Genomic DNA, 14,104 nt, shown 5'->3' on the forward strand with positions numbered 1-14,104 from the left:
TACTACCGCACGCATTTCTCCATTTCTCTTGGGCACAAAGAAAAGGGAGCGTTCCACGGAGAAACTGAAGGCTCAATAATTCCAAGCTTTAACATTTCATCGACATACTGATTTGCAAGTGTACGTTGGGAGTGTGGTATGCGATAAGCTGGTACGGAAATTGGTGGTGTTTCTGGGTGCACATTAATCATGTGATTAATCAAGTTAGTACACCCTAATTGTTCTCCGGGCAATGCTACGGTGTCCCTGTGTGTTTCCAGCAGGGTTAACAAATCATTTTCTTCGTCAAATTCACCTGAGTGAATTAAATTCTCTTTTATTCTTTCTCTATCCGTAGATTTTATCTCACTTGTTACTCCACCAATATTTATTTCCTTCACAGGGGCGAAACATTTTTCAATATTAACTATGCAAGTTCCCTTCTTCAACTGAACTTCCCCATTCATGTGATTAATAATGAATATCTGAGTTAGCCCTTCGTCGTTCGTATGACATAATGCGTTTTCTACTGACAATCCCTTTACTTTACATAATTCTTCTAAGACAAGAACAGTACTATTCCGTAATTTGCTCTTTATGGTAACCTTCATGTATGAATTAGGTGGTATAACCAAATCATTAGTGAGATGGGCTGGAAAAATTGATAAATCAGTACTGTTATCTGGGTCACTAATTCTGGAGGATGGGGTTGCTGGTGTAAGTGGATTTATACACTCATCTGTTTGTGTATGTTTGTTTAAGCCTTTAATATTACCAATTCTTTTTGGCTCTGTTCTACTAATCGGTGAGGGCTCTGAAAGTATTTCCTCTATGAATTCATTATCAAAGTCTATTCCATTCATTTGTGGGAGTATAGTTATGTTCTCAGTTCTCATGGATCTTAAGCCCAGTAACATATGAGCTTTAATTGCTAAGTTTTCAACGATATAGAACAATGCAGAGAATGGTCTTGTAGTTTCTGTGAAACTGAGATTTAATCTTATCATACCTTTTACTGTAATCTCTTGACCATCTACTGTGTATAATTCTAAATCAGCTTCATCCAGAAAAGTTACTTTCTTTTTATTTTTAAGAATTCTGTTCAGTTCTTCATGTGTTATTAAGTTCACTGGAGAGCCTGTATCTAAAAATAAGGAAACGTTTTGATCCTCACATACAGCTGGTATCAAGATACACTCATTTCCCAACATGCCTCCTATGTGAAGTTTAGCCTTGTTCTTCTTTACGTTTGTTCGTTTTTTGTCATGACTTGGTCTTCCCCCGATTTGAACATAGACACAATTTTTTCTACTGTTTTGCAATCACTGGTCCAGTGCCCTTGGTATCTATGATGCCTACAGTAAGGACCAAATCCTTGTGTCTTTTGTTTGTCCTCTTTTGCCTTGATAAAGCATTCATACCTTGTGTGTCCTGGTTTTGCACAGTAATGACACAGAATGGACCTATCCCTTGACTGTGACCTACGAGGTGATTTCCCATAAGAAGTGTTGTTTATGGCGCGAGACCTGCTCGGGCTGCGCGAAAACTTATGAAACTGCCTGTAGGAAGGCGTGTGGGAACGAGGTCTAGGCGTCTTTGTTTGTTTGGGCTGCCTCATTTCTGGTCGCGATCGATTTTGTTCTCTGTTTGGGGTCGGTGTAGATGTTTTCACAGCTGATACTGTCTCAGGTACCCTGATTCTACCAGAATGTGCATGTGTGTCGACCACACCTGCTTTACTGCACTGCATCTCTACCTCGTTCATTAAGTCTAGCAAGCACATTCCTGGGTTGTACGCGATCGTTTTGGCGATCTTAAGGGTTCTATCAGGTAATTTACACAAGGCAGCTACATAACCAATGATGTCCACGACGAGGTCTGGGGACATCTTTCCATCATCTGTTATCCACTTAGAATTCTCCAGAGTAGCTAATAGGGTTCTCTTGATTGTGGAGACATCAGCAGTTATTTCACTGAGCACATGGTTTGTAGTGTGCTCCCTTACAAGATCTACAATTTTATGTAATTCTGGAATTATACCTGGCAAGAAGTTCATACCTCCAGAAAATTTCTTCAGAAATTCAGTTTTAAATTCATCATATGTCCTAGCACGATGTAGCTTATCGGAGCGCAATAAATTGCTTGCTGGACATCTTTCCTGGCTTATGCAAGATGAAAAAATAGCAATTTTTTCTTGTTCATCTAGTATGTGGCGCTTGATGAACATTTGTTCGCACTGACTGATTAATGAAATGACATCAATGCGATCCTTGTCTGTGCCAGAGAATTTTGGGGCAGTCTTATCCTCGTGATACACAAAAACGTGAGGTGTGGTTTTTAGATCAGCAGTATTTGGTTCTTGATTCATATTTAATGATTGCCCTGTTAATTCAACTTGTACGAGTTTATCGTTATGTGAGGGAATGGTGGAATATGTATGACCGGACCGGTGAACCCTGTTAAGTATATTGGCATACGTATGCAAGGCAGCTGCAAAGTCGACACTCTCTATGTCTGAAGGGGTTTCCCACTCATCATCCGAAACTCCCGTATTTGTTTCTTTATCTATAACGTGTGGTGAGGGTTGTACAAGGGGTGGGCTGTCTCTTAATTGTGAGTCTGATGTTGTGGCAATTTGTGTGTCATCTGGTATTAACGTGGGTGGTGGCGAAAATATTCCTGTCATTAAGATATGATGTTATGAAATACGCCTCTTGTTTATTTATGTCCTAGCAAACTAGATGATTAAATAAGTTGAATATAGCTAATTTTAGCACTGAGAAGAAATGAGCAAGTATAATTTTACCCACTTGATACAGATCGTAGAGGTGTGTCGATACAAAAGTCGATCTCGGAAGAAAATACAGGTTTGATTGAAGATCTCTTGATAATTCTAGTGGTGTGTTGATGGACGATATTACTCAGGAAATTCCATGGCCTGGTATTTGTAGTGGTTAACGGCTGTCCCAGGCAAACCTCAGCATAGAACGTCGAATTTCCAACTTAACTGTGAAAATAAGTGAATATGAGTAGGAGCTATGTGAATAATGAGTAATGAGTAGTGGTGAGAAGTGCCTGGTGTCAGTCACACGTTGCTTGGCATGGCAGACTCGCGTTGTGATGTCATCTCAGCACATGGTGACGTCGGCTTCCCACACTGGTAGCTGTGGTGAGTGAATGAGTAGCGATGAGTAACTTGAGTGAAGACGAGTGAGTAAGATGAGTTGTGAGTCGTGTCTCACTCTTCGTTTGTTTGTTCCGTTTTTCTACCTGGAAGTTTTCTCGGTCCTTTTCTCTAGGGTCGCTTGTCTCCTTCTAAACTCTCTTTCCTAAAATTCTGGTGTAGCAGGGGTGTGTCACGTGTGTTCCTCATGGATGGAAAGTTCCCGTAGCCTGTGTGTGAGCATATGTGTATGTGTGTATATGGCCACTAGACGCTGTCTCAAGCATTCCTCGTGTCAGAGTGTGTAAGCATGTTTAGTACTGCTCGATTCTCGCAGACACAACACCTCTCATCATCTGACTCCCTGCTTCTATCTGTCTCTCTATCTATCTATTTATCTATCTATCTATTATGTAGTCCTACAGTAGTAGTAGTAGTAGTAGTAACTTAACGATTGTCTCATAGGGGGTAAATTTATAAACTGAGACACTGAGCATATTTTTAAAATGAGAAACGCCTTTCTCAGTTGTTTAATTGCTGAACCATTACTGACTTATAAAATTGGGAAGTTTGAAGCGCATAGCATTTTGATGTGGCTGTGAGAAACTAATGAAGGGCGTGAAGGAAGAGTGCCGCTGGTGATTAAACTTTGATGCAGGTACACGTCTCATGGATTTGTTTTGCACTGTTGTTTGATGCAGGTACACGTCTCATGGATTTATTTTGCACTGTTGTTTGATGCAGGTACACGTCTCATGGATTTATTTTGCACTGTTGTTTGATGCAGGTACACGTCTCATGGATTTATTTTGCACTGTTGTTCAATAATTCAATTTAAAGTTTGGTAAGTGCTCTTCGCCATTATTCTGTGACCATGGTTAAAATTTCACGCCAGAGTCTTCCATTTTTACACCCGTGACTTAGTGGTAGTGACTGGAGGTGTCCCTTGTCTTTACAGAGGCTTGGAAGTAAATTTAAATAGCTTCTTCCTGTTTTCTTTGTTGTGAATGAGTGTAGGACAAATAAAATGTTAGCAGTGTTCATGATGAGGTCGCAGTTGAAAAAACAAAGCAAATTAAAACTACGAGTAAACCTTTTCATTACGCTGGCTTTTGCTCCTCTCAAGTAAGGGGAAATGTTGGAGGATTGGCATGTGGGAAAGTTTGTAATTTTTCGTGTTCTATTTTCTAGTTGGAATTTTTTACAGCTCTGTGTAAAATCTTCCAACACGGATTTTAAAGAGAATATTACGATTGTTATTAGTCTTTACTTAGCGTTTCATGTGTCCTTGTGCCTGCTATTAACCCGTGCCTGTCTGCCTCCCTCAGCGACGCGCCTGGTGTCTGAGTCTGGGGGGCCTCTGGTGGAGTTCTCTGAGCCTCGCTACTGCGCCGTCCTCTCTGAAGACTCACACCTCGCCTCCACCGTCCTCACTGTTTCTGCCACACACTGCCAAGGTCAGTCACACATACTCATCTTAGTATTCTGCAACGCAGTCTGTATACGTTATCTTCATATGTATTCCTGGACTCACTGTGTATACACAAAAATTTATTAAATATAACTGTTCCCTTTACTAAGTGGGAGTTCATCCACCCGTACTCCAGCAAGGCCATGGTTGGCCTAGACTGAGAGCTAAAGTATGAGGTTCCTGGACTGGGTGTGTGGTCGTTCTCGAGTAGGCTACCCTCCCACTGATGTTTAATTATGTCCATAACTCTTCCTTCACAATGACTCCATCTAGATAGCGATATTTACTGCCGTCGTAAAGTAGCCTAGCTGTCCTCCTCCTTGCTGACCCCCCCACTTGTCGATGTACGAATTTAGGGCAGTGAGTTCACCTGCCAGTTTCCGTGTTACGTCATTATCTCAGACATGTCTGCCGTATTCCTGTCTGAGTCTCCCACCTGGCTACCCTCATCCTGTCTTGAGTCCCCCACCTGGCTACCCTCTTCTTGTCTGAGTCTCCCACCTGTCTACCGTCTTCCAGTCTTAATCCTCCTCTTATCTACCACCTTCCTGTCCTGAGTCCTCCACCTACCTACATTCTTCCTGTTTGAGTCCCCCACCTGTCTACGCTCTTACTGAGTCCCCCCATCCGTCTAAGTACGAGTCTAACCCAGTCAGTCCTACCTGTCCTTCTATTTCCTCGCCAAGACCCTTCCAGCTGCCTGCCGGATTCCAGGATTAGCTTTCTCGCTTCCGTAATTCCTTGACGAGTCTCCTTAAATTTTCCCTCGCACGATTTCTCTCGAAAGATGATGCCTGTTCTTCGTGTTACCGTATAGGAAGGCACCTGCTTATTGAGTATGTTTGGCTTCATATATGGCTATTTCTTGTAGAAGTTCACTTGCTCTAAAAGAACGAAAGAAAAAAAATAGTATCACTCTCATTAACATTGTAGTAAGCTACATAACTAAGTCTTCTAGCCGATTACACTTACACTGAGTTCATTGAAGACCTGCTATCGAGAGGTTTATTCAATATGTTTAGTGAATCGAGCATTAACACTATCTTACGTCTACGTTGAGTTCACAAGTTTTATTTTTTTTATGCGAGAAAGAAGAAACCAAAGGCCGGATCCCGCAAACTGTTCCAAGAAAAAGCAAAAACAATACAAAAGAGAGCCAAATTCAAGATCCGTTCATTTCGAGATGCCTGGACACACTGCGTTTGAAGGACTGGAGATCATAGGAAGTAGGATATACAGACAGAGGAAGACAGTTCCAGAGTTGACCTGTTGTATAAATGAAGGACTGGGAGTAACGGTTAATTCTTGCATTAGAGGATTGGACAGAAAAGGGATGAGAGTTTATTGCTAGACGTCGTAGAGGTGGAGGGATGCAAGCAGACAGTTCAGAGGAGCAGTGACCATTGAAGTAGCGATATAAAAGAGATAAAGGTGCAACAGTGCGGCGAAGAGACAGAAGTTAAAGGGAGCCAGTAAGAGGAGGAGAGCTGATGAGACGAAAAGCCTTTGACTCCACGCTATTGAGAAGTATGTTACGTTCCTCCTCACCGATTATCAAATCTTGCAGCTTCTACAGTGATTTGGTTTATAAGTATCATTTCATCCGTGTAGAAGGCTGTCAGTTTCTTTGTACCGTTAATTGTTCATGATACCTTGCAATTTTACCAACATCCACATTTAACTCAACTTTCTCATAATCCACCAAGAATCATTTAATGCTTTATGACTGTCTGCCAGGCGGCAAGGAGCTGACCACTCACAGTTTGCTTCCTTTCCCAAAGCAGTGAAGTTACCCAGGTGATGATAAACTGCTCTTGTGCTAACGACCCTGATCCAGGCTGGTGACAGCAGCCTGCGATGACCACCCACCAGTCTCACACTGGCAGCTTCTGCAGCCACAAGGCAAGCAGTGCACCTGACGGTCACTGTGATGTTGACGACCATCACTGCTGCGGTAACATGTACACCCGAGACAAGTTTCGCATTATACACCTGCCTGCCAGTTCGGACCTTTATGCGTGAGAGAACCACTAGTGAAGCAGTAGCCAGACACTCACATGTGTTACCACTGTGTGGGAGGAGAGAGGTTAAGGGAGGAGGGAGGCTGGGGCAGCTGATAGTTCCTACCCCTCCCTCTTCCATCCCCAACCTCCTCACACAGTTACCAGATAGATGAATGTTGGCTACTGCTTCCCTACCACTTGTCTTACATTTTTTACTATTTCGAGGTGGCGAGCGAGTGTATAACGCGTAACTTTCCATGGGTGTACCTGACACCAACATATTGCACTGGTGGAGCCACTAACCCACCCAACCACACCCCAGCCCACACTCCCCCCTTTCCCCCCCTCCCAACCCCAAGACACCCACCAGCCTCACTCTGCCTCACCCTACCCAGCCCCTCCTCACCCCGCTGGCCTCAGACGCCCGTCAGCCAGGCAGAGTGATGGCGGGTATTTTTTAGCGGAATGAGACCAAGTTCGCGTCGGGTTCAATAGCGGTATTTATGGTGAGGCCCAGTGATGTAGTGAGACCTACCAGAGACCGACCTGAGGATATAGTGAGGTGTTGGGACAGCCTCAGGATAGACTGAAGTGTAGTGACAGTATCAGGATAGACTGAAGTGTAGTGACAGTATCAGGATAGACTGAAGTGTAGTGACAGTATCAGGATAGACTGAAGTGTAGTGACAGTATCAGGATAGACTGAAGTGTAGTGACAGTATCAGGATAGACTGAAGTGTAGTGACAGTATCGGGATAGACTTAACTGTAATGACAGCCTCAGGGTAGACTGAAGTGCATTGACAGTATCAGGATAGACTGAAGTGTAGTGACAGCCTCAGGATAGACTGAAGTGTAGTGACAGTATCAGGATAGACTGAACAGTATTGACAGCCTCAGGATAGACTGATGTGTCGTGACAACCTCAGGATAGACTGAAGTGTATTGACAGCCTCAGGATAGACTGATGTGTCGTGACAGCCTCAGGATAGACTGAAGTGTATTGACAGTATCAGGATAGACTGAAGAGTATTGACAGCCTCAGGATAGACTGATGTGTAGTGACAACCTCAGGATAGACTGAAGCATGATGACGAGCTGAGAATGGAGTGAGGTAGGATGACAGGACTGAGCGAGGTGTAGTGACTGCCTCAAAAACAGTGAGGTGGGATGACAACATTGAATGAGGTGTAATGACAATCTCAGGAAAGAGTGAGGTAGTATAAAACCCTTCAAGGTAGACAAATGTATGGTGATGCCCTCATGAATATGGTGAGACAACATACGGGTTTAAGTCCATTGTAGTATAGAGAGGTTTAGTGTGGATTTAGTGAGTTGTGTGTGTGTGTGTGTGTGTGTGTGTGTGTGTGTGTGAGAGAGAGAGAGATGCTGATGACTCCTGCCTTAGAGTGAACAAAGGTGATTTGGTTAAGGGAAGTTGCAAAGATAGGTTTATGTTACACTCTTGGCAAGGTTTATAAGTCCAGAAGAGCTATTATTTAATACGAATATATTTATAATCGTAAAGAAAATTGAAGGCTACATCGCATTTGATAGATAAGTACATAGAAAGATGTACTCGTAGATATAGATTGATGGGTAAATGTAGATGTAGGTAGATGTATAGATATAGAGATACATAAATTTACAGGAAGATAGCTTGATAGGCGGATGGATGGATGGATGGATAGGTAGATAGATAGATAGATAGATAAATGTGGATATGCTCTTTATAAACTATTTGTGTATCATCTATCTAATGCCAGACGCCTTCACGTAAGGGGTGGCCACAAACAAGTCGCCTCCACGTCTCCCAGTCCCCCGCCAATTCACTGCCCTGCTCCCAGGCCACACACCCCTCTCTCATATACCTCCCCACTCCATCCCTCCATCTCATCCTCGGCCTACCTCTTCCTCTCCCCTCCCTCCACTTCGCTCACATACTCTCTCCTCGTCAGTCTATCTTTCCCATCCTCTTCACATGGCCAAACCACCTCAGTGTATTTCTCCTAACGTTATTTTTATCACATCCACATCCACACCACAAAGTTCCTTCACATTCTCATTTCTCAGTCTGTCTCTCCAAATAACTCCACATGTGACTCTCAAATAACTCATTTCCACTGCTCTCACTCTTGACTTGTGTCCTTCCAACGAGGTCTAAGCTTCTCTTCCATACGTTAGGATTGGTCTCACAATACTGCCATGCAGCGACTTTTTCACTTTCATGCTCACTTCCCTGTTTCTTATCACTGCTTTCAAAGAACCAGCAACCTTTCTTCCCTGTTGTACCCTTTCAAGCACTTTGCCCTCCAAACTTCCATCCTTATACATCACACTACCCAAGTACGGCACCTAAATGTAGGCCTATTCACATTTTCCATCTCCTCCTCATCCAGCCTCAGCGCACATTCAGTGACTTCATTTCTCTCAAAGACCATAATTTTATTCCTCCTTACATTCACCTTTAGATTCCGTTTCATACACATTCTTCCAAACTCATTCACGAAGCCTTGCAGTTGCCCTTCATCTTCACTTAACAATGCAGTGTCATCTGCAAACAATAGTACAGGGAGTTTCCAAACTTTTGCCCTCTCTCATGAGGGTCACTCAAACATCCAAGCCCTACCTTGTATCTCATTTATAACCCCATCTATATACAGACTGAACAGTAATGGTGACATGACATCGCTTTTTTAATCCAAAATTAAAACTGAAAAATTCGCTTAGTTCACTATCCACACGCACTGCAGCCTTAGCACCCTCATACATACTCTTCACGGCATTCAACAACTTCCCATCTACTCCATAATATTCATAATATTTTTCACATTCCTTGTCTATCCACCCTGTCATATGCTTTCTCCAAATCCAACTTCGTTCCCTTCTCTGGAAACTTTTCCACCGAAGATTAAAGAATGAATATCTCATCTACGGAACTCTTCCCTTCCTAAAACCTCCCTGTTCTTCACCAACTAGTTCTTCTGTTATTTCCGTAACGCTATTAATAAGTATCCTACCATATAAAAAACGTGATTTAATACTCAACGTCTGAAATTGAAATCCTTCAATGTTTATAATTTACATAATAATAAAAACAGCCATACACCATATATTTTTACAAGAACTCCATATAAAAAGTACTGTGCACGGGTTTATTCCCGAGGAGAGTGGTGGATAAACTCACTTTCCCCAGATGAAATCCTTTTTCTGAGAGCAGCGTCCACCCCTCATTTGTATAACTTTGTGTGCATGTAATTCTTTCTTTTCCTCCTCTTGCACTCCCGCCCCAGCAGTGTGATGGGAGGACAAAGGGAGTGGTCTTTGTTCGTCCTGCCCTCTCTAATGGCTGGAAGTGGCAGCAGGGAGACACATTGGTGATATCTGTGCTTTCATATTAACACCCTTCTATATTCACAAGCCACTTCGTTTATAAATACGTCCGGCTGTGGGGATTTAACCCGTGCAGCCAAATATCTTCCTTTTTGTTATATTTTTGTTATCACCTGATACTTGTATTTTGCTTTGACCACACCTTGCATCGTGAAGAGTTTAATGAAAATCGCTTCTGACTTCTTTCATTGCATGACTTTCTCATTGTTTAATATGCAGGGTGTAACGCGACATGACAAAAACTCCCGTCGCCCTGCGAAGCGCTCATCCAATGGCACATGCAAGGCACGAAGCTTTTACAGTTAAACAGCGGAATGCTGGGTACTGAACTGGGGTCACAGAGAGCATATGTTTATAGAACAAAATATACTCAAAATTACATGATAGATCATTGGTGTAAGTTTTTGTCATACGTCACGTAACACCCTGTACGGTATATATATATATATATATATATATATATATATATATATATATATATATATATATATATATATATATATATATATATATATATATATTCCCAGACGCCTCAATCCCGTTCGGGGTGGCCACAAACAAACCGCCTCCACGTCGCCCTGTCCCCCGCCATTTCACTGCCCCGCGCCCAATCCACACACCCCGCTCTCATATACCTCTCCACCCCATCCCTCCATCTCATCCTCGGCTTCCCCCTCCCTCTTCCCCCCTCCACCTCACTCACATACACTCTCTTCTTCAGTCTTTCACCCTCTATCCTCTCCACATGGCCAAACCACCTCAGTGTATTCCTCTTAACGCTTCCTATCACATCCACATCCACACCACAACGCTCCCTTATATCCTCATTTCTCAGCCTGTCTCTCCATGTGACTCCACAGGTTTCTCTTAAATAACTCATTTCCACTGCTCTCACTCTTGACTTGTGTCCTTCCAGCAACGTCCAAGCTTCACTTCCATCCTTTAGAGTTGGTATCACAATACTGTCATGTAGTAACTTTTTCACTTCCATGCTCACTTCCCTGTTTCTTATCACTGCTTTCAAAGAACCAGCAACCTTTCTTCCCTGCTGTACCCTTTCAAGCAATTCACCCTCCAAACCTCCATCCTTACTCATCACACTACCCAAGTACTTAAACGTACTCACATTTTCAAATCCCTCACCATCCAACCTCGCTGTACATTCACTGACTTCACCTCTCTCAAAGACCATCACTTTACTCCTCCCTACATTCACCTTTAGATTCCGCTTCTTACACACTCTATCAAACTCATCCACCAAGCCTTGCAGCTCTCCTTCGTCTTCAATCAACAACACAGTATCATCTTCAAACAACAGTACAGGGAGTTTCCAAACACTACCCTCTCTCACCAGGGCCACTCTAACGTCCACTACCCTACCTTGTACCTCTTTTATTACCCTATCCATGTACAGATTGAATAACCATGGAGACATGACACATCCCTGTTTCAACCCAACTATCAAAGAGAAAAATTCACTCAGTTCACCATCCACACGCACTGCAGCCTTAGCACCATCATACATACTCTTCACGGCATTCAACAACTTCCAATCTACTCCATATATTCTTAATACTTTCCACAATCCTTGTCTATCCACCCGGTCATATGCTTTCTCCAAATCCATGAAAGCCGAATACAACTTCTTTCCCTTCTCTAGAAACGTTTCCATTAAAGATCTAAGAATGAATATCTGATCTACACAACCTCTACCCTTCCTAGAGCCTCCCTGTTCTTCTCCAACTAATTCCTCTGTTCTTTCTTTAACTCTGTCAATAAATACCCTACCATACACTTTTCCTATTATACTAAGAAGACAGATGCCCCTATGATTACCACACACTTCTTTTTCCCCTTTTCCTTTGTACAAGGGAATAATTATACCTGGCTTCCAATCCTCCGGGACTCTACCTTCCTCCCAGGCCAATCTGCACATTTTCCACATCCATTCTACTTCTATCTCTCCCCCATACTTCAGCATTTCACCACACACTTCATCAATTCCTGGGGCTTTCCCCAATTTCACTTTCTTCATTGCTTCCACAACTTGTATCCTACTGATTTCTTCCTGTCTTCTCACCTCCCTCCCTCTCCCAGCCATTCCCCAGCCACTTATACTCGCATTACTTCCATCTTTTATGTTCAATAATTCCTTAAAGTGTTCTCTCCATCTGCTCACTTTTTCTCCCTTCTCCACTAGTAATCTACCATTTTTAGCTTTCACTCCCCTGCTAACTTCACTTCCATCCTGTCTTACTCTTTTCACCTCTTTCCAGAACATTTTCTTACAGTCCCTCCATTTTACACTCAAGTTCCTTCCAAATTCCTCATCCGCTCTCTTCTTACTCTCTCTCACTAATCTTTTCACCTCTCTTTTTCTCTCTACATATAACTCTCTCTTCCGCCTCTCAAGTTCTTCCACTCCCCTATTTCTCAACCATTCATTGTATGCTTTCTTCTTTTGTGCCACAGCCTGTCTCACCTCTTCATTCCACCACGCTGTTCCTTTCACATCCCTCCGTCTTCTCTTCATCCCACACACCACATCACATGCTGCACGTATTTCTTCTGTAAATATCCTGCACACACCTTCCACGTCTCCCATCTGCTCCAAATCATATTTGCTCAATCGTTCCTCCACTTCTCTCTTATACTCTGCCTTTTTCTCATCCTCTTGTAACCTTTTCACTCTCCTTACAAATACTCCTTCTTCCTGTCCTTCCCTTCTTCTATTGCTCCATCCTAAATGGACCTTGATTCTGGCCACCACCAGTGGTCAGAAAGTCCTCTCCCCCAACCTCTATAAGCTCTTGCATCCATTACACATTTTCGTATCCTTTCATCCACACACACATAATCAGTCGTTGCCTTCCTTTCTTTCTGTTCACCACCCACCCTTCTCGTCACTTGCCATGTATACCTGTGGATCATTTTGTGCCTGAAGAGGGTATTGGCTATCACCAACCCTCTCCCAGCACAAATGTTCACTAACGCACTGCCATTCTCATCTATCACAGCAGGCACACCCCACTCACCAACTATTCCATCCACCTTCACATTCCCTACTTTACCAATACTTTGTATTGAAGGGGTTATAGGTTACGTTGATTGCTACATTAATCCCTAAAGCTTTCCACCATGATGTAAAAAAAAAAAAATAGAGATTTCGTTCCTTGTAACTGCAGATGATTGTGTTCGGTAGGGAGAAGCATTACGCAGGCACGGTGTTGAAAACAGTGTCTATAACTTTCACGACGTACGGTACAATTTTGATTTTATTTATTTATTTATTTTATTTTTTGTCGACGCCCGACGATATTTTGCACATCACAGAAACCGTACGCGGTAGTGGAGTTAATCCTGTTTGGTATTTCCTCATGGGAGAGCGGGGAGTGCGTTGGATAGCACATTCAGCTAGCATCTAGAAGAACCTGGGTTCAGTTCAAAAGGCAGACAAGATTGATAGACTTAGTTCGTTCCCCCATGTCGCTGTTCACCCAGAAGTATCGCTGGGTACTTGGATGGATGCAGATTACTTCTCGTAGTATTGTAGGGACAGACTGACAGCAAAACGGTACTGTCTTCCTTAACCCCTTGAGCTCAGTAACGCCCTCTATATTTCATTCTTGATGCTCCCAAACAATTGTATTGGTTGAGGAGACCCGACTATTTGAAATGAAGTTAATGAAGGCTGTGTCTAACCCCTCAAGATCGAGTAAGTCTGTATTTGAAAAGTGAGTTGATATTGCCTGGAGAGAGACAAAAGATGGATAATGCGTCACCTAACTGAAAGGGATAATAAACCTCGTGTAGTCGATAGGCAGTAATTTAACCTTCTTTCATTTTGTATTCTTCTTTCCAGTCAGACGTCTTTTGTTTCAGTTTCTCAGGATGCTCATGCAGGTCTCCAGAACTGTGGCCAGAATCACAGACAAGCTGGCCATCAACTCCTTGTCAGAGCAACCAAGATTTGTTTTTGTAGGACGCGAGGCATGGCAAGATGCATATCCAACCTTCCCTTGTCCTTCCAAGTTAAATAGAGGAAAACTGTCTAACCTTTTCTTGTCCTTTTGTTACGAGAGGAAAATTAATGTCA

At 42.8% G+C, this 14,104-nt stretch overlaps 1 protein-coding gene across 1 annotated transcript in view; it reads left to right on the forward strand.

Moving 5' to 3' along the window:
- LOC145407476 (putative neural-cadherin 2) overlaps window positions 1-14,104 on the forward strand; it is a 143,045-nt gene that overhangs the window by 24,294 nt on the left and 104,647 nt on the right. Inside the window, exons 2-3 of the mRNA XM_080278405.1 lie at window positions 1,935-2,001; window positions 4,471-4,599. Of these exons, the coding sequence (XP_080134531.1) occupies window positions 1,935-2,001; window positions 4,471-4,599 (196 nt within the window). The remainder of the gene's footprint in view (window positions 1-1,934; window positions 2,002-4,470; window positions 4,600-14,104) is intronic.

Source organism: Coenobita brevimanus, chromosome 73 (genome assembly GCF_032717465.1).
Source record: "Coenobita brevimanus isolate Jiangsu-jjx chromosome 73, ASM3271746v2, whole genome shotgun sequence".
Lineage (NCBI taxonomy): Eukaryota > Metazoa > Arthropoda > Malacostraca > Decapoda > Coenobitidae > Coenobita > Coenobita brevimanus.